The sequence below is a fragment of the Lepidochelys olivacea genome (genome assembly GCF_965140295.1).
Source record: "Lepidochelys olivacea isolate rLepOli2 genome assembly, chromosome: 14".
Taxonomy (NCBI): domain Eukaryota; kingdom Metazoa; phylum Chordata; order Testudines; family Cheloniidae; genus Lepidochelys; species Lepidochelys olivacea.
This window is the reverse complement of record NC_140424.1, coordinates 19413437-19435751: the sequence shown is the minus strand read 5'-3', so window position 1 is coordinate 19435751 and position 22315 is coordinate 19413437. Positions and strand designations below refer to the sequence as shown.

The 22315-nt window shown below is 40.3% G+C and overlaps 1 protein-coding gene across 3 annotated transcripts in view; it reads right to left on the bottom strand.

Annotated features, from left to right (window-relative positions):
* LOC311530154 (uncharacterized protein) overlaps window positions 1–22315 on the bottom strand; it is a 51838-nt gene that overhangs the window by 15056 nt on the left and 14467 nt on the right. The window contains exons 5-13 of one of the 3 annotated variants that reach the window (XR_014713945.1): window positions 21931–22013; window positions 20102–20211; window positions 18744–18946; window positions 18525–18650; window positions 18097–18219; window positions 17520–17631; window positions 17325–17395; window positions 17127–17230; window positions 14248–14416 (exon numbers count right to left, since the gene is read on the bottom strand). Coding sequence is in view for 2 of the 3 variants with exons in the window: in XM_084646583.1 (XP_084502709.1) it covers window positions 3488–3503; window positions 18097–18219; window positions 18525–18650; window positions 18744–18946; window positions 20102–20211; window positions 21931–21994 (642 nt within the window). In the remaining variant the exon portion in view is untranslated. Of the gene's footprint in view, window positions 1–2767; window positions 3504–14247; window positions 14417–17126; window positions 17231–17324; window positions 17396–17519; window positions 17632–18096; window positions 18220–18524; window positions 18651–18743; window positions 18947–20101; window positions 20212–21930; window positions 22014–22315 lie in introns of those variants that run through there. The other 2 variants (XM_084646583.1, XM_084646584.1) reach the window with 2 other exon arrangements.

Below are 22315 nucleotides of genomic sequence, written 5' to 3'. Positions count from 1 at the left end.
ATTTGCCCATTTATGAAGATTTCTAAACTTGCCCCCACAACCCACCTGAAGATGCTGTGTTAGGTCCAGGAACCCTGTCTGAGTAGCAGACAAAGCTCTTAAAACTTGGGACTATCATCAAAAGACAACTGTCCAAGCCTGTGAGAAGACAGCAGGATCAAGAACAGATTATGGATATTACAGACCAACAACTGCGCTTCACCGTGCCATCTAAGATATGGATCACAGTGAACCATGTCGGAACCTCACACAGGTGATGCAACTATCTACTATACAACTAGAAGAAGAAGGACAAACCACTATGTGAATGTGGAGAAGATATCCGAACTATAGAACACCTAGTCAACTGCTGTCCTCTAAGATCCTTCTCTGGAGGGACAACCTTGGTTCACACCATGTCACTACAAGCCACAGAATGGTTGACAAACTTGAACGTCGACCTTTTATGTTGCTTTTCAAGTTGCCACATGAAAGAAAAGAATAAATCACTTTCCATCCTGCTTTTATATTGGTTTAACAACCAGATCAAGAAATACATGGTTGAATCTTGTCCAGTTCTCAGCTAGGATCTTGGTTGTGGCAGAGAGCTTTAAAGGTGGGAAAGCTAATGGTCCAAATAGGGATCCCTAGGTATTGAGATCTTGTATCAACAGAAACCAGAGTACTTCCTGGGAAAACACTGTCTCAGAAGCATTTTAAGTCAGTCATCTTCGGGTTTCACAAGGTATGATCTTAACACATCACTATGGACATGTCTATACTGCATTGTAGTCCTAAGGTTAGTGGAACTCCAGTTGACTGACCTGTATTAGGGAACCTTGGGCCTGAGCATCTACATTGTGTTTTAACCCTACATTAAAAGACTTCTCTAATCCATGCTTGAACTTAAGGATCTAGCATCCACACTTCAGTGCACAGAGCCAAGTCAAAGTAACCATATACCAGAGTTCCTAGTGCCCTCCTGAAATGTGTCCACTCTCGCCCTAGGGCCATGATGCACTGTGGGAAAACTTTTCTTGTAATGTGCAGGGTGAGCAGTAGTTTGAGCAGCCTGACAATACAACCTGCTGAGCAGTCATTTTGGTCCTTGCGTTCCCAGTTAGCAGACCCAGCGACATGGAGGAGGCACCTTTTGACAAACTCCTCTTGCTTGCACTTTCACTCCTGCATAACTGACAGCACATTCATGAGGTACCAATTTCAACGGTGGAAATTTCAACGGTGTTTTCTGTCCCACCAAAGGTATCTTACAGATTTCCTGAGGGAGTGTCAGGAGGAAGCAGAATACCTTGGCATTGCAGATCTGCACTGGCAGATGCTGATCAGCATAACTGGTGTAGCCACTGATGCCCCCTACGTAGACTGCTGCTTCTGGCGCAGGGCCACAAGCACAGGCTGGTGGGACAAGGTTATCATGCAGACCTGGGAGGACCAGCAATGAGTCCAGAACTTTCGCATGAAGAAAGCCTCATTTCTGGAGCTTTGTGAACAGCTCACTCCCAACCCTCCAAATGTGAAGAGAGACATCTAACGGCATCCTGGCTGATCCAGAAGCGGGTTACTATAACCATCTGGAAGCTGACTACCCCACACTGCTACAAGTTTGTTGCCAACCAGTTTGGGGTTGGAAAGTTGACTGTGAGTAAAGCAGTGGCAGAGGCAACTGAGACAATTGAGTGGCTTACCCCAAGGTGGCATGCATTAAAGATATTCCATAGGTAATTGCTGACTTTGGGAGAATGGGGTTTCCCAATTGTGCTGGGGCCATTGACGGGATTCGTGCCCATAGTTTACCCTCCTCAAGGAACACATGTGTACCTAAACCGCAAAGGGTCCTCATTAGTTATGCAGGCACTAGTGGACTATAGAGGCAGATTTCTGAACGTCAGCGTTGTCTGTACTGGAAAAGTTTGAGATGCCAGAGTTTCTCGCCACTTGAGAGTCTGCGTTCATGGCCACACTCGGACATTATTCCCACCAAATGACATTGACATAAATGATGTTCCCTTCCCCACTGCTATTCTGGAGGACCCCACATACTCCCTTTTGCCTTGGCATTTGAAACCATTTCAGAGACCCTGGCAAAAGAAGGTTTAATTACACACTCAGCAGGTGTAGAATGGTTGTTGAATGTGTTTCTGGCAGATTAAAATCATATTGGAGGTGTCTACAAAGTCATTTGAATGTCAGTGTCATCAATTCTGTCAATTACTGTGGCTTGTTGTGCTCTTCACAGCCTTTGCGAAGCCAGAGGTGAGCTATTTCCCCCTGATTGGGCCTCCAATAGCAAGGGGATACTGGATCAGTACCCTCAACCAGAAAGTACAGCTACCACTGTGGAAGCTGATGGCACCGGGAACCAGAAGTCACAGATGCTGTGTTCTCATATTATGAGCCTGCATGGCCCTAAGGAAGAGGAGGAATAGTAACTATAAGAATGCGCTTGTGGGGAAAAAGTGGCTTATTACTTTTTTTTTTTGGGGGGGGGGGGGGGCAGAGCTTGGGAGGGATGTAGGGTGGACTGACATGCAATGTAAGTCTGAGTGACATGATGAACAATGAACTTGGCTGGAGAAGAGGCGGGGGGGGGGGGGGGACGGGACCAGAATGGGTGTACAGCCAGTTTATTGAAATGTGAATTGATGTACCATACCTAAATAAAAGAAGCATTGGTAAGCAAACCTATTAATTGTTCTTGAACATTTTTTAGCTTTACTTTCTCAAGCCATAATTCTATGATGCAATGCAGTATCAATAAATGTTCTTGAAATTATAAACAGGCTTTATTTGGAAACATGTTCTAAAATAGTAAAACAGTCACACAGCGTTGGGCAGGCCAGCTGCCATTACAAAACCACACATCCAAAAGGGCAGGAAATAGTTAATACATGACACAATCCCCCTATCACTACATGTTCCCTGGCCCAACATTCTCCTGTCCCTTCTTTACATTTTCCCCTCACTCTGTGGTTGTTGGGGGAAGGGAGGGGGGATATTTCCACCAGACAGGGGTTGAAGGTGGCAGGGGGGATTGACGAAGGAAGGCTGCCCTGCCCAGCCATTCATGAGTCCTGAATGCATAGGCCACTCCAACACAGAATTATCAAAGTTACTGCTGGACTGAGGTATGTTGCAGGAACATCATGCCATGGAGTTGGAGAGGCAGCCATTATGGACAGGAGTTGCTGAAACAGTTCTCTCTGTTGAGCTCTGTCCTCCTCCCTTAGCCTTCCTATGCCAGGCACTGCTTTGCAAGTGCCTGCTCCCTAGTTGAAACCTGTCCTCCACCTGAACAACAAACCTCAGCCTGTCCTCCTGCCTGTCAACATGCCATTGTTCCAGTCTTTTGTCACTCTTCTTCTGGTACTGGACCTGCTGGTCTGCCCTCTCAAGAACATCAACCATAACTTCATCATGGAAACAATTCCTTTTGGAACATGAAGGTACGTTGAGCCAGGGATCGAGTTCCTGAAGAAGAGCAGGGGGTTCATAGGTTGAGGGTCCTGAAATAGGACATGAAAGAGGATAATTGTCTAAACTAGAACACAGAATTAATTTTTGTGGAATCTCAAGGACAAAATGTAACATTTCTGAAGTGAACCAACATATAATGTGAAGGGGATGCTTCAGTCCTCAGACTGTCTCTGGATACAGCCTTGTTAATCGCAATCATAGAAGTGCAGAAACAATGGTAAGTTTAAAATTATAACCCTTTTTTGTGTTTCATAAAATTTTCCTAATTTCCATGAGGGATGGAGGGCTGGTATGTATAGTGCCCTTGCTGCAAAAGGCTTTTTCTGTCATTTCAGGCCTTCTATATTGTGAAAGATAACTGTTCTTGTGGTACCCTATTGGCAGAGGGAGATGTTACTCCAACCGGCTGGAGGGAAACCTGCAGTTTATGCAGCTGAAGTATTCAAACATATAGTGACCAAACAGCAAATCTGTTAGTGGAGTGGACTAGTCAGCTATACAGAGGGAGGGGTCTAGAAAATACACCCTTCCCTGCAATGTGATTGACTATCTGAAGTCCAGCTTAAGGAAAAGTTTGCAGCTATCAGCAGCCAAGATTGGGTCATAACCTATGAGGGAATTAACATGATGCTGTGTTAGCTCACATGTGGCTTACTCTGTTATTGCTGAACACGAACATTCTGAAATCTGCAGCTTTCCTCCATCCACCACCTGGCATAGTTCTGGGGGAAAACTGACACCCCACTCATACTTTGGAGAAATGATTTTGTGACCCACAGACTGCATGGATTACCTCTAACTGAAATGGACTACATTTGGAAATAGAATACTGTTTCCCAAATACAACACACTCAGTTCACTGTTTACAGGCTGCTCCAGGGACCCCAGAGGAATGATTACACAGTGGCAAATTTATTACTGAAAGGAAAATATGAATGACCCTAGCAAACATCTGTGACTTAACAGTTAAAATAACAGCTGTTTATGAATGTTTGAAATTCCAAGTTGCCATTTTGAATTCCACTTAGTGGGGGGAGTGGTGACACCAAGGCACTGTGATATAATCTGCCATTGATGGCCGCACACTGCTAGCTGGGGCTTATCATTTTTGCATTGCTTCTTACAGCAGAAATCCCTCCCATTACTGTAATAATAAACTGTAAATTTCAGTCATACACTTACTGGGCTCTGGGGTGGCTTCTCTCTCCACCAGGTTTTCTGCAGACTCGGCAGCGAGTTGTTCCTTGAGGGTGGGGAGGGAAAACAATCGAACAGTTCTTCAAAGTAGGGACCAAGAATTTGCTGTTGATCCTGATCCGCAGCCTGTTCTAGGAATGATTTCATTAAAAGGGAACTTCATGCTCCTTACTGGGAGCCTAGTGCTGGCTCCCATCAGTCCCCATGCTGGATTCAGGGACCAAGAAGGCACATCCTGGCTGACCAGATCTTCATGAAATACGGTTGGCTCTGTGTTGGGTACAGTGCCCAGAACCTTGACAAAGTCATCATAAAGTGGGCATGTTGTTGACCAGTTGCCTGAGGTGTGGTTCTTGTCCCTGGTCTTCTGCTACTTGCTCTTCGACCTCTTAATACGCTCCCTGCTCTGATCACCTGTCCGGATAATCTGCAGACCTGCCAACTTTTTAGCTATCTGCTAGTATGTGTGGTCATTTTTGGTGCTTCTGCTGAAGTCCACAGTTTTACTTGCTTCACATCAGAAATTCACCAAAATTTGGCTGTTCTCCCATGACCATGAAGCAGCTCACTTTGAAAAAAGCTTGATTGGCTTACTTTCCATTGCAAACCCAGGAGGTTCTCGGATACTGTGCTTTCAGTTTGATGATCAGAAGAGAATGGGTTTACGATTATCTGTGTTGCTGCCATTCACCAAGGGGTATGGCTTCTATTTTCAATACAGTGGGTTGCAGATTGTTGGGACTAAGAGAGGACCAAGGAAGTTGTCCCATGGAATTGTGGGATACTTCTGGCAGACTCCCAGGACCTGAGTAAAGTGGGGCTGCATCTACATTGCAAAGCAATAGGTCTGGGACCCTGGATCTCAGGTTGACTTGTGCTTGGACCCTCCTGCCCTGCAGGGTCCTGGGACCCTGGGTCTGAGCCCTGGGTTAGCACAATTGTAGTACAGATGCAAGGGGGAGTTTGGCTTGAGCCCAAGCTCAAGCAGGGGCTTACGTTGCAGTGTAGACATACCATGTAAGGTCTTGTGCATGCTGGTGCAAGACTTGTGCATGCTCACTCTCTTTCATTCATGCTCTGTTTTGATTAAACAGAAAGGAAAGAGATACAAATCATAAGAGCATGCTTACCATAGTTTTTACCCAGGACTCATTTCTTGGCTACATTTACACATTCCATTTTTGCTTTAGGATTTTCATAACTTTTTTTTTTCTGAAGCTTAGACATACATATCACATTCTATATGCTGTATATCTATTATACACAAAATGTCAGAAGCCAATCAGCGTTGACAAACCCAAAAATCTAATGCTTAAAAAAAAAAAAAAAAAAAAAAAGACACCCCACGAAATTCTACATTTTTGAGACTAATTTCTCTTACAAGAAAGGCAGACTATTACTCCAAACTAGGAGATGCAATAACTTCTCCTGAGCTAGGGCTTTAATAAGCAACACAAACAAAACCCAGTGTGTACCGGGATCACAGATACATCCTACACCATTTATCACTTATCACTGCTGGCTCCATGTTTCAGAGCCAGCAGGGGTCTGAAGTTGGTAAGAATCTTACATTCAGACATTTGGAAAGCAGGATTTTAGTCAGTTTCAGTTCCCTTCTGGTTCACAGGAAAGGAGCTGACAACAGAGAGCTGATGGACTATGCAATGGGAGTGCATTCATCAATAAACATCATCCTGGATGATGATGTTGTCTGAGTTGCCCAGCTCCTGATATGGAATGTTAACACTGCTGTAACTCGTTTTTGATGTTTTTACAATGAAAGGAAGATATTTTAGAACGAAGGGGGCTGAGGGGTTGCATTTTGGAAATCATCCTACCTCTTTAAATAATACATATCTAATTGACATTCTAATCTTAAAAGGGGATCTGGAAAGCTGAAACTAAACTAAAGTTGACTTAAACCCCAAAACATCCCCTGAATTGCACCACTAACCAGGCTTTTTCTTCCAGGGAACCGTGCGAGGAGAAGGAGAGAAAGGGTCATTGAGCACAACGTGTTCATTAACTTAAGTTCTTTCCAAGAGCTCTCACTTCCCAGTTTAATCAAGACACTAAAATAAACAGTTCATTCACATAATTGATACATAGATCCTGTACAATTCATGATGCAGAACGATCTAAAGTGTCTTTAATGAATTAAAGACTGCCAAAGGATTTCAAGAGGCAGAGATAAAGGAATTACAAAAAAGTTAGCTAAGATATTTCTTTGCTGAATGCCCTATGCAACCTGGTTAATAAAAGCTGTCAGCATTACATCTCTTACTCATAATGCTCAGAAAAAGGCAGCATTATTTTTTTATTTCCTGAAGTTTGTCATTTTAAAATTGGATCCTTAATAGTACTAAGTTTCTACTACTATTTTTAATTGGTCACTGAAAGTTAGCGCATGTATTTATCTAAAGCAGCGGTTCTCCAACTGTGGGTCGTGACCCTGTTTTAATGCGGTCGCCAGGGCTGGTGTTAGACTTGCTGGGGCCAAAGCCGAAGCCTGAGCCCCACCACCCAGGGCTAAAGCCAAAGCCCGAGGGCTTCAGCCCTGGGTGGCAGGGCTCAGGTTACAGGCACCCCGCCTGGGTCTAAAGCTCTTGAGCTTTGGCTTTGACCCTCCCCCACCCCCAGGGTGGTGGGACTCAAGTGGGCTCAAGCTTTGGTTCCCGCTCCTGGGGTCATGTCGTAATTTTCGTTGTCAGAAGGGGGTCGCGGTGCAATGAAGTTTGAGAACTCCTAGTCTAAAGGACCACAACAATACAAAGGTTACCTAAGCTTCCAATTGTTTTTGTGAATGACTGAAAGGTTTGGAGTTAACTATCTTAGACTGGAATAGCTAAGGGTTTTTTTTTACTACAAAAAAGCATTATCTAGACAATGTTAAATATTCATAATTTAAAATCTTACCTTAATAGACAATAGCTTACATAATTACAGAGCATATGCTACATGTAGTAGAAACTTATAGAAATATTATGCACATATGCAATAGCAATTTTTAAGATCAGAAGAGTGTACCTTGGAATTTTCTGAATGTATATTTTCACAGAACCAAAAAACCCAAGAGACTATATCAAATGCCAAGACAAAAAATTCCTAAACTGGAGTTACGGTTTAAAAAGAAAAGTTACAGAAAATTAAGAGGAAAACAATTTGGAGAGCACTACTGAATTAAAAAAAATGTGTAATGCCAAGAAACAACAAGTTAAGGTTCAATTATAAGAAGTTTGAAGATCTGGAAATGCACAGCTGGAGTCATCCAAACCACCTTTGCTCTATCCCCTATGACCAGCACTCTAGGCCCCTGCCATTTGTGGCACATGCAAGTTTGATATTTGTATCTCAGTTTGACAAATCCTGAGTCTTATACCTCAGGGGACTGGTCCTAGTCAATCTTGAAAGTGTAACTAAGGATTTTAAGAAGTTTGCCAACTCTAGATATCTTAAATCTACACTATTCTAAGAATCTCCCTGGAATTTGTATTAAGACTCAAGCTTGTGGTTTTTGTAGACATATCTTAAATAGAAGTACATGATCCTCACATACAGCATCTGTGATACACCAGATTATCACTATTTAATACTCTGAATGCTTTGATAGGTCAGTTGTACTTCTTTTCAGTCTTGTAAGAAGAGCACACAGAAGTTCCTGTGGACGTCTTAAATCCAGTGTATTTTCAACTACAGACTACTGTATAAATAGCCTGAAAGATTAGTTGTATGGATTACAGCACCACCCACTATGTATTAAGTGCTTTCTACACAAACTTGAAGAGAAGTCCCTGTTCTGAAAAGCTTACATGTTGCTGCTACTGCAGCTATCTTGAACTAAGCAATACTTCATAGTACACAAGCAACGAGTAATTAACTGAGCTACTCATGTACAAAATTAAAGCTGCATACATCCACAGTTGTCATAAACTATTAAAGAGTCAATACAATATCAAAAGTTTCAGGATGTGGCAAGATAATGATCCAACATTTTCATTTGGAATTGCCCATGTATAAGGCATTCATATGGATTTCAATCGGCAGGATTTTTAGCTCTTCCAGCATAATCTGTGGATATATTAATATTTTAGTAGGTTAACTGAGGACCATTTGGTGGGATATACTCTGCCTACATTATTAAAGCTTATTTTTGTGGATTTATAGTTCCTGCTATTAGCATTGCAGCTGTCTGATGTTCAAGCATAAAGTTACATGCAGCGTTATGCACATTTTTAGAACACATGCATGCACCCAGCATCGACAATACAATAGATGCATTGGATCTATGCACATATTTTGTAGTTTGCATGGGCTCCATGCACATTTATTAACATATAATGCTTGCATTATATGTACCAGATAAGAACGCCACCTAAATCAAGCTGGACTCCCTCACCCTTTAAATAAGGGCTCAATGATGGCATTCAGCCAGTCTTGAGTTGGCACAGCATTGTAAAGCATTCTCCTAAACCTCTGTGGGTGTATTAGAGGGAGTGAAATCTATGACACCCCACTAAGTGGTATGTCACACTCCTGTTTTTCCCTCCCTCCCCTCCCCCATAAAGGCTGGACATCAAAGCTAGCCAGCATAGATGGGTACAAAGCCATGATCTTCCCTACTCCTCCCCCTTTTTTGAGGGGGGAGCTTGTCCTAGGCAGGAGCCACTTAACAATAGCACCTGCACACCCACATGCATAGGAGCTGCAACTCTATCCTACCCATGCAGGAAGTGCAAGGGGGAAGAAGTATCTTATGCTTCCAACCACACTGCACAGCTGCATAAGGGGTAATCTACAATCTAGCCCCAAAATAGTTATCTTCTCCATCCACCCAAAAATTAGTCAGAAGTGCTTCTTTCCTTTTTGAAATTTCCTCTGATATTCTAATGGTTTTGAGCTGTAAAGGGGAAAAATAAAGAAATTTCAAATTTCAACACCCATGCCTCAAAAATGCCTTGGCCAGTTTCTCCTTAAACTACCTAGAAAGAGTTTTGTCCTAGCAGAGGATCCTGCATGCAGGGTTCCATTTATCATGGTTAGAATGTGATGAAATAATGTAAGGAGAAATCAACTTTCACTATATCATTAATATTTCCAAATTCATATAAATATGGAGATAGGTATGCAACCCCATGCTCTATGAGCTCCTACACAGTTTTCACAGTGATATAAATGTGCACTAATCAATGCACCAAATATACTTAAAAACAAAATAAGATGTCTTAAAAACAGACATAGTATGCAAGCCCCACCCAGCACAGCCCTTGCTCTCCCTAAATGCCTGAGAAATTAATGCCCTTGCAGTATATATCTGAAAATTCATAGAACACTTGTTACATATACTTGTGCAGATAGTTTGTTATGCACATGCAAAAAAACTATCTAAATCCAGTATTTTTTTATATCTGCACAATGCAGACATCCAAACATATTTATTTTAAGTTGGGAAAAGAAAAGAAAATTACTTCCTATGCTGATGAGTTATGTCTTTTTTTAAACTTTGTTACAGTAGTTGTGAAAAGGGCAAAGAGAAAAGAATATAGTAAAGCAAGATGAGTGCACATGCTGCATCCTATTCTTTGTAAAACTATTCCAGCTTTCCAAAATAAAAGAAATTGGAGTGTGTGTATACACAAATAAACAAGCCTATCGTTTCATTGACTATTGCACATAAAGCAAGATTAAACCAGCTGCATTTCATATATTAATAACTGATTTAGTTCCATATATAAAACACAACAACTTCAGAGGATAAGTGAATTTTCCATAATAATTCTTGGTCAAAGATTTAGTAACTTTGGTAAAGAAAGTATTTCAACATAAACACTTGGGTCTTGTTACTAAAGAACGAGCATCACCACAAACTCCAAAATTCTCTCGCAAACATTTTGATATCACACATAGAGCAGTTTTTAAATTTTACATCCAAGTTATTACTCTTATTCAATATAAGGTAAATTACATTTGAAAAGAAATGAAATGACAACTGCTTAGATCCACCAGCTACTTTCACTCCTAGAAGTTGCCTAGTCTATTTCTCAACACCCCAGGTGAATTCCACACATATGTCCACTCACCATGGACTCTGGGTGTCATGGTGATGAGGGAGAATTGGAGTTCTGTTAAAGAGTGGAGGGGATGGGACAGCAGTTTCTGGAACAGGGAGAGGAAGCGGAATAAGAAAGTAGCTATGGCTTAGTACAAGCCATAAAAATATTCAGATTGCAGTTCCTCTTCCACTTCATTTCCCCCACCACCAAACTGAAACCCCACTGCCTGCAAAGAATGATCCCGTATATGGTCCTGCTCCTTCCATGCCCCTCACACACAACTGCTTCTCCTCTGGTGCCACCAATCATAGTCCTCCCTGTCCAAAACTTCCTACTATGCCAACTCTCCACTATTCTCAACACCAATCACCCCCCACCCCGCCCCTGCAAAAACACCCCCTGCAGCCTTTCCCTCCTCTCTACTCCCTGCTTAACATTAACTTGTACATAATTCCTGCATGCAATAAAAGCTTTGTAGAATTTAAGAGCTCACTGAGATTAAGTAAACTGGTTTATTTCCCAGCTGCAGTGCTGTCTCTAACCACTCTTCCATGCAGTCCATGGTTGAACTTTGCAAGGAAATTTGTTTTAAAGTGTTGTTATATCCAGCCATTCATAACAAAAATCCTGAAGGGCCTATCAAGGACACATTTAGAACATAAAAATCATTGACCAAGATTTGCAGAAGTGACTTGCGATTTTCTGTGCTCAGCTTGACACACTTTAAAGGGGCTCTTTTAAGGTATCTTGAGCTAGGTACAGGAAAAAAAGCAAAGCAATCACTAGTAACCTTTGGAAAATCTTGGATCCCACTTCTACAACAATCATGGTTAGAGCTCAGCCTTATTTACTAAATACTTTGTACTAATGTGACTTCCTTCTAAGGTTCAAAACACACTTGAACCTCACAATTCCTCTATGGTAGATATTCTTCCCACTGCACTGATGAAGAAATGGAGGCATAGAGAGAAAATTGACTTCCACAAAAATCACCCAGCAAGTCTGTGGAAGAGCTGAAACTAGAACCAAAGACTTCTATGTCCCCATTATATATCCTAAGTAACATGTGTGACCAGTTTTCCCTTGTTGATTTATGACTGCATGATAAATCCTGAGCATAGGCATTTATAATAGAAACAGAATTGTTAAGGTCTCACAAAAAATGGATATATATTCTATTTTAAAACCAACTTTAATTAACTACCCTATTTTCTTTATTCTTTACTGTATATAAAGGAATAGGCCTGCATTTCTCCAAGGTATATCTGCTCCCACGGCTTATTCCTCACAAGAACTACAATGTAGACATCCAAACATGTTTATTTTAAGTTGGGAAAATAAAAGAAAACTACTCCCATGCTACGCAGACATCAGTTGTCATGTTACAGTGCTGATTATTCCACACTTTAAATAAAGGGCAACAGCTATTAAAAAGAAACCTGTTCTCATTAAAGTTTTATAATAATTAACTAAAAAGAAAATCTCAAAAAATACAGGACAGATTATCAGAATTATTTCTAAACTAAACGTATTTGAAGTAGTCCATTTCATATCAACAGTTTTTATGATTTTAAAACAAGAAAAAATTATTTGCCAACGCAAACAGGCAAAAGAACACAACTACCAAATTTAGTAGTTATGAAAGTCTGTATTTTTGTACTTAAATTCCCATGTAAATGATTGGTAAATATGCCTGCATTTAGAAGGAGGTTTCCAAATGTATCCCAGTTTAAATACAGCTAGAACACTTACATTTCAAAGATTCAGTAGCTCTTTCTGAATTCCAATAAAGGAATTAGAAGACCTATGGCTACACAGAAAGCAACTGCAACAGTAATGCTGCATTCAAAAAAAACAATGTTCTATAGCAAACCATTTTTTTCCTGTTTAAAACCATACTGGTGATGTCTACGCCCTGTCGCTAAATAACTATTCATCTGAAATGGAACACTTCAAATGTGTTTAGCTTAGAAAAAATTCTGATGATCTATCCGGTGGAAGTTAAGTTGAAGACTAAACCTTTCTTTTAGCTCTTTCATCACTGAAGTGACCGCCACCAGTTATGATGCCATTTTTTCTAGGCCAGACTAATGCAGCAGTTAGACTTGCATTACTGAACATCAGGCAGCCAGGGACAAAATTTTGAAAGAACAGGGAGAAAGATATAATATAAAGTAAAGGAGTACTTGTGGCACCTTAGAGACTAAGAAATTTATTTGAGCATAAGCTTTCGTGAGCTACAGTTCCCTTCATCAGATGCGTCCGATGAAGTGAGCTGTAGCTCACGAAAGCTTATGCTCAAATAAATTTCTTAGTCTCTAAGGTGCCACAAGTACTCCTTTTCTTTTTGCGAATACAGACTAACACGGCCGCTACTCTGAAACCTGTCATAATATAAAGTGTTAAACGTTCCTTCTCAATAGGAAGTTTCCAACAAATACCACCACTTTCTGTTTTATTTCAACAAGTTGGTGGCCCATGTAACATTTATTGAATAATACAAAATAACTATTGTCAAGACACAGAATTTCCTCAATGTTACTGTACTTCAAAGCCAGCAAAAGAAGAGTTAAAGAAAAAGGGGTAGCATTTGCTTTGTAACAACAGCTGAACTAAAGTGCCTTTTAAAAATTGCATATTTTATGTAATGGTCTAGTTGGAAGAGTTTGTCTCTAAGGGCTTGATCCTGGTCTCATTCCAGTCAATGGAAAAGCTCTGATTGACTTGAAGGATGCAGGATCAACACCTAAATCCCCATGAGTGTGTTAGATGGAAGATTATATGACTTCATTCTCTTTGGCCAATTAGGCTCACAGTTTTATCCAAGCCATTTTATAAGCACATATTGAACATACACACATACTAGTTCACTATTGCCAGATGAAAACTTTCCAAGATTATTCATATTTAGTAACTACACACAAACTCACAATTATATACAGAATCACTACTACTCTATTGAGCTTTAATAATTATTGTGATGTTCAATGCTGATATGGCCTTTGTAACTGAAACATAAGTAATCAAAGATTAAAAAAAAGCACTATTTTGGTTTTAATAAAATGAAAACTAATACATGAGCAATCAAAATAATTAACACTGAAATTTATCAATGCATGTATTTGCCACATGCATGTCATCATTAGCTATCAAAACTCATCATTCAGTGCACAACCTCTCTGCAGAAAATCCAGGCATGTATTGAACCTGCTCCATAAAGAGGAGGACTTTAGGGAAAAAAATTACAGGAAAGAAAACATGATCAGATGGTACTACCACCACCTCTAGAATGTCATTTGAACATTTCAACCACATATTTGAATGTGAATAAAATGTTCAAAGATTATAGAAAGTAAGCCATCATTCTCAAGCTGATCAGAAGTTATCCTACCAGTGTTAGTGTAGTTTGCTGTTTCTCTTTCCCATCAAAGAGCCATGTCTGACATTGATGCAGTTTTCACTATGGACTCCCATAATAAACAGTCCACTCCACACTCTTTATTAATGTTAACATACCACAATGAAGTTTCAGTTAATGAATTTTAATTTGTTGCTCGACAATTAACATGGAATTTTATACTACAACTTACAATAAGTTCTCCATAATAAATAACATCCTCACAGCAAAACCAGAAGAGATCAAAAATGTCTCAGCACCATTATGTAAACGCTTGATTTTCTTCTTGTTGGCCAGCCTGAAAAGTAATGTGACAATGATCATTAACTTGCTTGTTTTGTGGCCTTCAGAAACCTAAACAACAAATATGGTTTTATTTTCACATAATTTATATTAAGACAAGTATTTCTCAGTGGAATTTTACATGAACTATTTGTTTCCAATTATTTTTGGATTATGTGAAACTAGTTACATTGATAATGATTCATATGCATTTTTGCACATGCAATACATACTTTTTACCATACTGGTATTCTACACTTTCACAATATTTCTTCTCACTGTGGTTCAATACAGTTTAACATATATTGTTCCAATCAAAATAACTCAATGACTGTGGTATTTTACACTAAAATACCCCATCTTATTTTTCTAAGGACAAAAATAGTTACACATTCACTTAAAAATGATAGTAATAAAATAGTGATAGAAGATACAATTTACACACATTTTCCAAGGCAAAATATGAACAAAGTAGCCTGAAAAAAAGGAAGCTGAATACATCAGGGCTCATTTTACTTCAGGTTGTAATTTCTGTGTTTGGTACTGACTGTACTTCAGCTGAAAGTGTGCTAGCAAAAACTGCCAGGGCTTGAAAAATAACCCACTTGCCAGTGATGAGCAGAAAACTTTCCCTGGTGACCGTGACATCTTATCAGTTTTCTCCATAATTTAAGCCTTTTAAAAAAAAGTATCTACCCTTTATGGCTGCAAAGATACCCCTTCAATTTCTGAACCAGTGTTATGTTGTCTTATTGAATCTATCCAAAACGATGAGAGGTGTGAACTGACTTCAGTTCAAATCCTAGCTCTGCACTCAGCCAGAGTAGCCAGGACCAATATTGGGAATTTCTGTAGGGCTGACAGAGTCATTCCTTTTCCCTCATATTCCCAAGGCTACTGTACAGCAGCAGAGATACCATGTGGATGTTAGTTCAGCCACAGAATAGCCTCCTCCACACCATTTGCCATTCTGTGAGAGTGGAAGTGATGCACTGTTAACTAGATCCATCAGCACCTTATCCAAATACCTACTGTTCCAAGAGGTACTCATGTCCCATACAGGCTCCCCAAAATCTTGTTGCATCCCCAGTGAGGTTGAATTACACTGTTTCCACTAGTGGATCTTATTTACTTTGAGGATTCTTAGAATTCTTCCACCATCACTCCAGATTGGCAATAAGCATTTTTAATCACATCATTTAACACTGCCCAGAGAAGGATGGGAGAATTTCAGAAAATCCTCAGTGTAGGCAGAGCCAAAGAGAGTCCTCTATAGCTGCAGAGAATGGGTGTAATATGTCCCTAAAAGTGATATGTATCATTTCCATTCATCTTAACAGAGTGTTTATTCTAAAGATTTTAACCTCATGAAGCTGTAATATAACTGGAACTTCAAGGAAACTGCAGTGCACCACCCTCCCCACACACTGTTGGGGACTAAGTCTCCAGCTTAGTAGGCTACTGGATGGTTTGCCAAGATCTGAACTTTGTTTAAACACGGTGGTGGTCACCACATCTAACTGAACAAACTGGACAGAAATCTCCCAGCCCTCCCAAAAAAAAAAAAAAAAAGAAGAAGAAAGAAAGAAACTACTTGGGGAAGGAGGGTTCTATATAGAGTGGTTCTCAGAAAAAAAAATCCACAACTGTCAGGGAAATTGTCTTGGAATAACCATTTAAATAGTTGTTGCCAGAACCACTTCAGCATGGACAGGAACAACTAGACCCAGAAACATAGCTTAGTATTAGTATGTTACTCTGTGAGCAGTATCAATGAGCATCACCAATTTATCTCACAGATTTGATGTTACCCGAAGCAGCAACCCAGTAACTGTGACACTGGTGGGAACAGGATTGCTGAACAAACTGATTGTTAATTTGTAGTATTGCTCAGGCAAAAAAAAACAAAAAAAAAAAACAACCCTGTAGAACATGAGGACAAAAGGTATTTGGTCTGGATGTACAGAGCCACCTAACATTATGTTCCAGGATTAAGACCCAGAAAAAACAGTCCTTTCATCTCAGGAGAGCCATCTTCTTCCTCTCTTCTTTGAGAAGAAATGTCAAATAGGAAGAATAAATGTTTTTTTAAAAACTTGCTGGGATAGCCCTATACTCAATGTAATTGAGCTATAAAGACTGTTAGGCGATCAGATACTAAAATAAAGAGGGCCATATATGTACTTAAGATATAACGGTAGTATTTTTCTGGAAAAAAAAAAATCCATGTTCAGCCATTCAAATGATCCAATTAAATAAATATTCTTAGGTAGTTTGTAATTACCTGAAATGCTTCTTGTTCCATAAATGAGAGACTTCACTTATATTTCCAACTTTCCTAGTTCTTAAACATAGCTAACATTTATTTGAGCATGCATATGCCCAGTGACCTGGCCTGTTTATTAACAATCACTTGTCCAGCATTTTCCATTTCAAAGCACTGGAGTAATATTAATTCATATATTCATCTCCATATAGATGAAGATTATAAAATTGTTCCAAAGTACTGTATACCTATCTAATATTAGACTATGAGGAAATTTTAATGATGATCAACCAATTTACGCAATATTTCTGACATACTAAAAGGCCATAAAACAAGTATTCCATAGAAAGTTTCACTTACCCATGATATATCAGTCTCACAAAGTTAATCTCAGATCCTTGCTGCTTTCTAAACCACATTTAAGTTCTGTTGCCAGAATAAGATGCCAGTTTGAATGTACCTGAATTTATCCGCTTCATCCATTTTGTAATTTGCTCCGTTTTTCCAAACAACATTCTTCTGAATCACAAGAGGAATCACTTTCAGAAACTCCAGTTTGTTAATCTGTCAAAATCAAAGTAGGAAAAGTTAACAAAGTTACAAAAAAGAATAGTGGAAAATAAGATTCATGCAAACACATGCTTCATGCCTTACGTACTTCACCATATTAGCGAGGGGTTTGGACACACCATGCAATGCCATTGTAATGTCCTAGGCTCTCAGTGTCCCCTGCACACATTAAAAATACATTTTTAAAGAAAGTTAGATAACTAAAATATGGACCAAATTAAAGTATTCAGTAACGCTGTTGTGGATAATTGAAACCTAAAGAAAGAGTAATGGACAAGCATACCTATTTGAGGCTCCTTTGATCTCAACTGTGAATGCCTCAGTTACTGTTGGTATTGCAGTAAAAGAAATCAGTAGAGTCGACTGATGGTGTGGTTGCCTCGAGGAACACGGCACTATTTTAGATAGGTTAACATGTCACTTTGTATGTAACATCATTCCAAAACAGGCAACAATGAAACATTTGTCTTTTGAGCAAAGGTAACTGCATGCACAAAAATCGCATTAGTCTGCAGGCTGCATTCTGCTACAAGTATCAAAATGTACTGACAATTTCACTGTAAAATACCTGAGACACTATATTTTCTTGTTATATCAGTGAGCTTTACATACAATTATGGAAGGCAGCAAACAGAGATGCACGTTTGCTGTGTGTGCCCCTTGAGGTTTTCAACTTTCCCACAACATACTTCAGGTTTTCCCCTCATCTGGACCATCCAAAAACATTCAAGTTGTTTTTAAACAAGGGATAAGAGCATGAATGGTATGGGTTTCTAATAAACAAAATTAAAAGTGATAATAAACTGATGCAAAATAATATATTCAGATATAAAACATGCAAAACCAACAGTGTCACTAACGTGTCATCGGTCTCTGTTGAACAGTCATCAGGCAAATCCCGCTCTTCTTTCACAGTTATGATTCTCACATCTTCGGGTCCAGAACAAGTCGATTCTTTAGACAACTGGTCATCATTGTCATACCTGTATCACAGAAATATGCATAATTAATTAATATTGCTTATGTCTACATTTATTCTCTTCAAGCATTCTGAAGGAATACATTTAACTTTGAAATATCATTAAAAGTTCTAAAATCTATACATAATGGGAAGACCAGCACCTGTTTTGTGCACATTCTGAAGTTTCCAATTTTATTAAAATGGACTGCCGATTTTACTGTACATAAACTTTCTGAACTTTAATTAAAAAGACTCTCCTGTGATCTTTTTAAGCACAAATTAAACTTTGTTTATACCAATCATGTAAAAATAGAGAATGTCACTAACGTTCCATCCGCTGCTATTAAAGAAGTGTCATCTGGTAATTCTCTTTCCCCTTTCACTGTAATTCTTCTCACATCTTCAGGCAGGGAACAGATTGATGCTTTTGACAATGGGTCACAGTTGTCATATCTGTATTACAAACATACATTTGGTATTAAATTAACTTTGAGAATAGTCTTTGGCTCATTCAATTGTAATAAAATGTGGTGATATTTTACTTACAAATCTAATAAAAATCCTGCAACTTCTGCATCATTTCTGAAATCCAATTTTTCCTTAAGTGTCAACCATCTATCAATATGGTTTCCCACATAGATTCTTGTTTTTCCTCTTCTTCTATCAAGACTTTGCTTCCTCTTTTTCTTTTCCAAGCAGGACAGTACAGGAGGTCTACCACACCTCTTTGCTGGTAACGACATTGTAAGCTTACAAAAACGAGAAATAATAGTAAAAATGCAGTTCATGGCAATTATGCAGATGTCAGTGTTCTAAGTCATTGCTGTAAATGCTAATTTCAAACACTGCAATATTTATACACAAACACAGGACCAAATATACCAATTAAATCAGTTTACACATGGTTCAGGCTCTAGGAGAACGGAGGTTATCCTGGAGCCTGACCAGAGAGCTGCTGAGCACCTCTATCTCCTATTGACTTTAAACAAGGATTCAGCACCTCTCTGGGGAGCACACACATAACTGAACATAGATCACAATATACACCATAAGCAACATCCATGCACGCATATGTGTAGTAGCGGATTTTCAAAAAAATGTGCTTTCTTGTATATCCCCCCCCCCATCTTAGAAAAAAAATCAACTGCTAATTTTTTTAACCCCTGTGTATCCACTCCCCTTTAGTTCTCTCCCTTCTCGGGGCTCTCATTACTCCTGCAGCTCCCCCCTGCTCGGAGCAACTCTTAACCTCCACTTTCCCCCCCGTCTGCCCCATTTTGCAGCTCTTCTTCCCATGGTGCGGCTCGCTCCCTCGCGGGATGCAGGAGCCTTCTGCCTCGGGCTGCCCCGCGCGGGCGCCGTCCTTAGCCTCGCCTGTCGCTCTCCCCGCGAGGGCAGGCAGCCTCAGGGCTTCACTCGGGAGCAGAGGGAGCCCAGCTCCCGGCCCTGCCGGAGCGGCCGCTGCCCTGCGGTGCGACTCAGCCCGGGCAGTGCCAGCGGGACGGACCCGTGCGGGAAGCGTCGTGTCCTGGGGCCCCTCTCCGCCCCCCGCACACGGCGCTGCTTCCCCATCGCCCCGCTCCCCCCGCCCCGGAATCCTCTCACCACCTCCCCTCCCCCACCACCGATCCCTTCCGGGCACCTGGCGGGGCAGGGTCCCGTCTCCCAGCCGCGCCCCTCCCCGTGGGGCCGCTCGCTCGCTCGCTCACCAGCGGGGAATCACGGCGCCGGGGCCGCCGCCGCCGCCGGCGGCAGCAACAGCAGGTGCGCGCGGCCCAGAGCGACGAGGTCGCGCGCGCGACCCGCCGAACCGAGATAAACACGGGACACGTGACCACCCAGTCCTGTCGCAGGCTGATGACGCACATTTGGGGTGGGGAGGGGTAGAGCCACGCCGCGCTTACCGTCTCGCATTTCAGGCGAGCCGCAGCCGCTGACCAAGGATCCGTGCGGGCCGCGCGGACCCCGGGCAGCCCGCCGGCAGGACGTGGAGGCGGCTCATCGCGGAGAAGCGCTGCGGACACAGAGATGGGGAGCGTAAACTGAAGTGCCCCACTCACAGCTCCCTGCTCCGCACCACTGTATCTCCCCAGCCAGGCTAGTGTCATTCATCCCCCTGCTCGCCCGCGCCTGAGCCTTTGTCACACTGTTCAATGCCATACGCTAGCAGCAGTGACTAGAAAAAAGGTCACGAAAGGAACTCACCAGACACTTTGGCTGTTCCTCTTGGTTACTAGGCTCTGTGGAAGAGAGTAAATGGGTTCCTGGTATAAGCACACATCAGATTCATAAAACCCAGAGAGTCCACACCACTATTTTGTGATAAAAAGTTGAAACTTTGCAGTGCCGCTATCTGATAAAGTGCCAACCCTACCATCTAAATTATGAGCAAGTGTGGTCATTTTTGTTGATCCATTGCAGAAAAATGAATACATTTCACTACTTAAGTGATTAACTTAATTAAAAGTTTGAGATATTATTCTTTTATTTATATTCAGTATAAGTTTTACATAATATCTTCTATGTGGATATAAAACAAGTCCATTCTATACAACATTCCTCTCGCAAATCAATATTATTGTTACTGATACTGCAGTAGTACCTACAGCCCAAATAGGGATCCAGGCCCCATTGTGCTAGCACTGCACAGACACACCACAAAAAGGTGGTTGTTGCCCTGAAGGGTGAGCCATTATATGTTTGCTTTCTTCTATTACTTAAAGGCTATATGAGCAAAGCTGCATTTTTGGCGCTGAACTTCTGTAAACATGGTTATCTGTATGTACACACTCACACACTTTTCAAGCACTGACTTTGGATCACAACATCTACAAGAACTTAATTCTGTCTTATGCCAGAAGAGTTCTGGCCAATCTACAGGAAGAGTTCTCACGCTGTACTCTAAGTGGCAAATATTCAGACTTATTTGATGTACGTTAAGAGATAAGCATGGCTGTCTGCAAGGGAAATTGGGAAGTGCGAAATCTTAAGGAAAACAGTGACTACTCACAATCTTATTAATTAGGTCGAACCTAAAACCAGAATGAAAACAAATCACAAAGTAGGAGCTTCTGAGTTGGATGACTGATGGAAAGTCTGATCTATTCAAAGCAAGAATGAATTGCTTTGAGATAAAAGACTGACAGCCATGAACTAGTGACCAAAGTTGACATGGAATTGAGAAACCAGAATTAAAGGTTAGAACTAGGTTCTTAGAAGTCCAACAGCTTAATTAAAATAAAATTAAAAAAAAAAAAAAAAAAGCCTGCAAAACCAAACTGAATTGTCTGAGTAGTAAGAGCTCTCCTACCCTTCACAGCCTGGAGTGTCCTGAAGAACATGAAACAATACTGTTTCTTAAATCTGCTATTAAAAACTAGGAGATATGTACAATAGATGATCAAATGGGTATGAAATAGGCAAATACTTGCTACAAAGGCTCTGAAAACAACAAGACTGTAGTTACAAGGTTATCATTCAAACAAGTAAAGAGTAAATAGTGGAAGCTGCTTAGATTTAAAGGAAGTCCTTAAGAACGCTAACTATTCATATCCCAAAATGCCAGCCCCATGAACCAGAAGAGAAATTAAAACATTGAGACAATATAATTTTAATATTCATTTAATAAGAATATTTAGTAAATACTTTGCAAACAATATAAAATATACTGCTCTTCAAAGTACCAATTCATACTATGCACCAAGGAAATACCTTCTGTATTCAATAAGTTTACCTTTCTGAAAGGTCAGATTCAGAGCCAATAGTAGAATCTTCACCTGAATACCAGGAAACCTCATTGTATGAATGCTGACTTATCTGTTAAAAGGGAAATATTCAAATTAATCACATTAGGAAAAAATCAGAAATAGAAGATTCAGGAATAATAATTTTGAATAGAAAACTTATATTTAAAAGGTAGGCTTATGTTCTTGGGATATATTACTGTATATCTAAGAGACTGGACACCATGAAATTACAATAATTTCTTAGGCTCTCTAGTATCCCGTGCACATATTAAAAGTACATTTTTAGAAAGATCACTAAAATATGTAACAATTAATTATCAATTCTTATGGATAACTGAACCTAAAGAAAGAAATGGATAATCATACCTACCG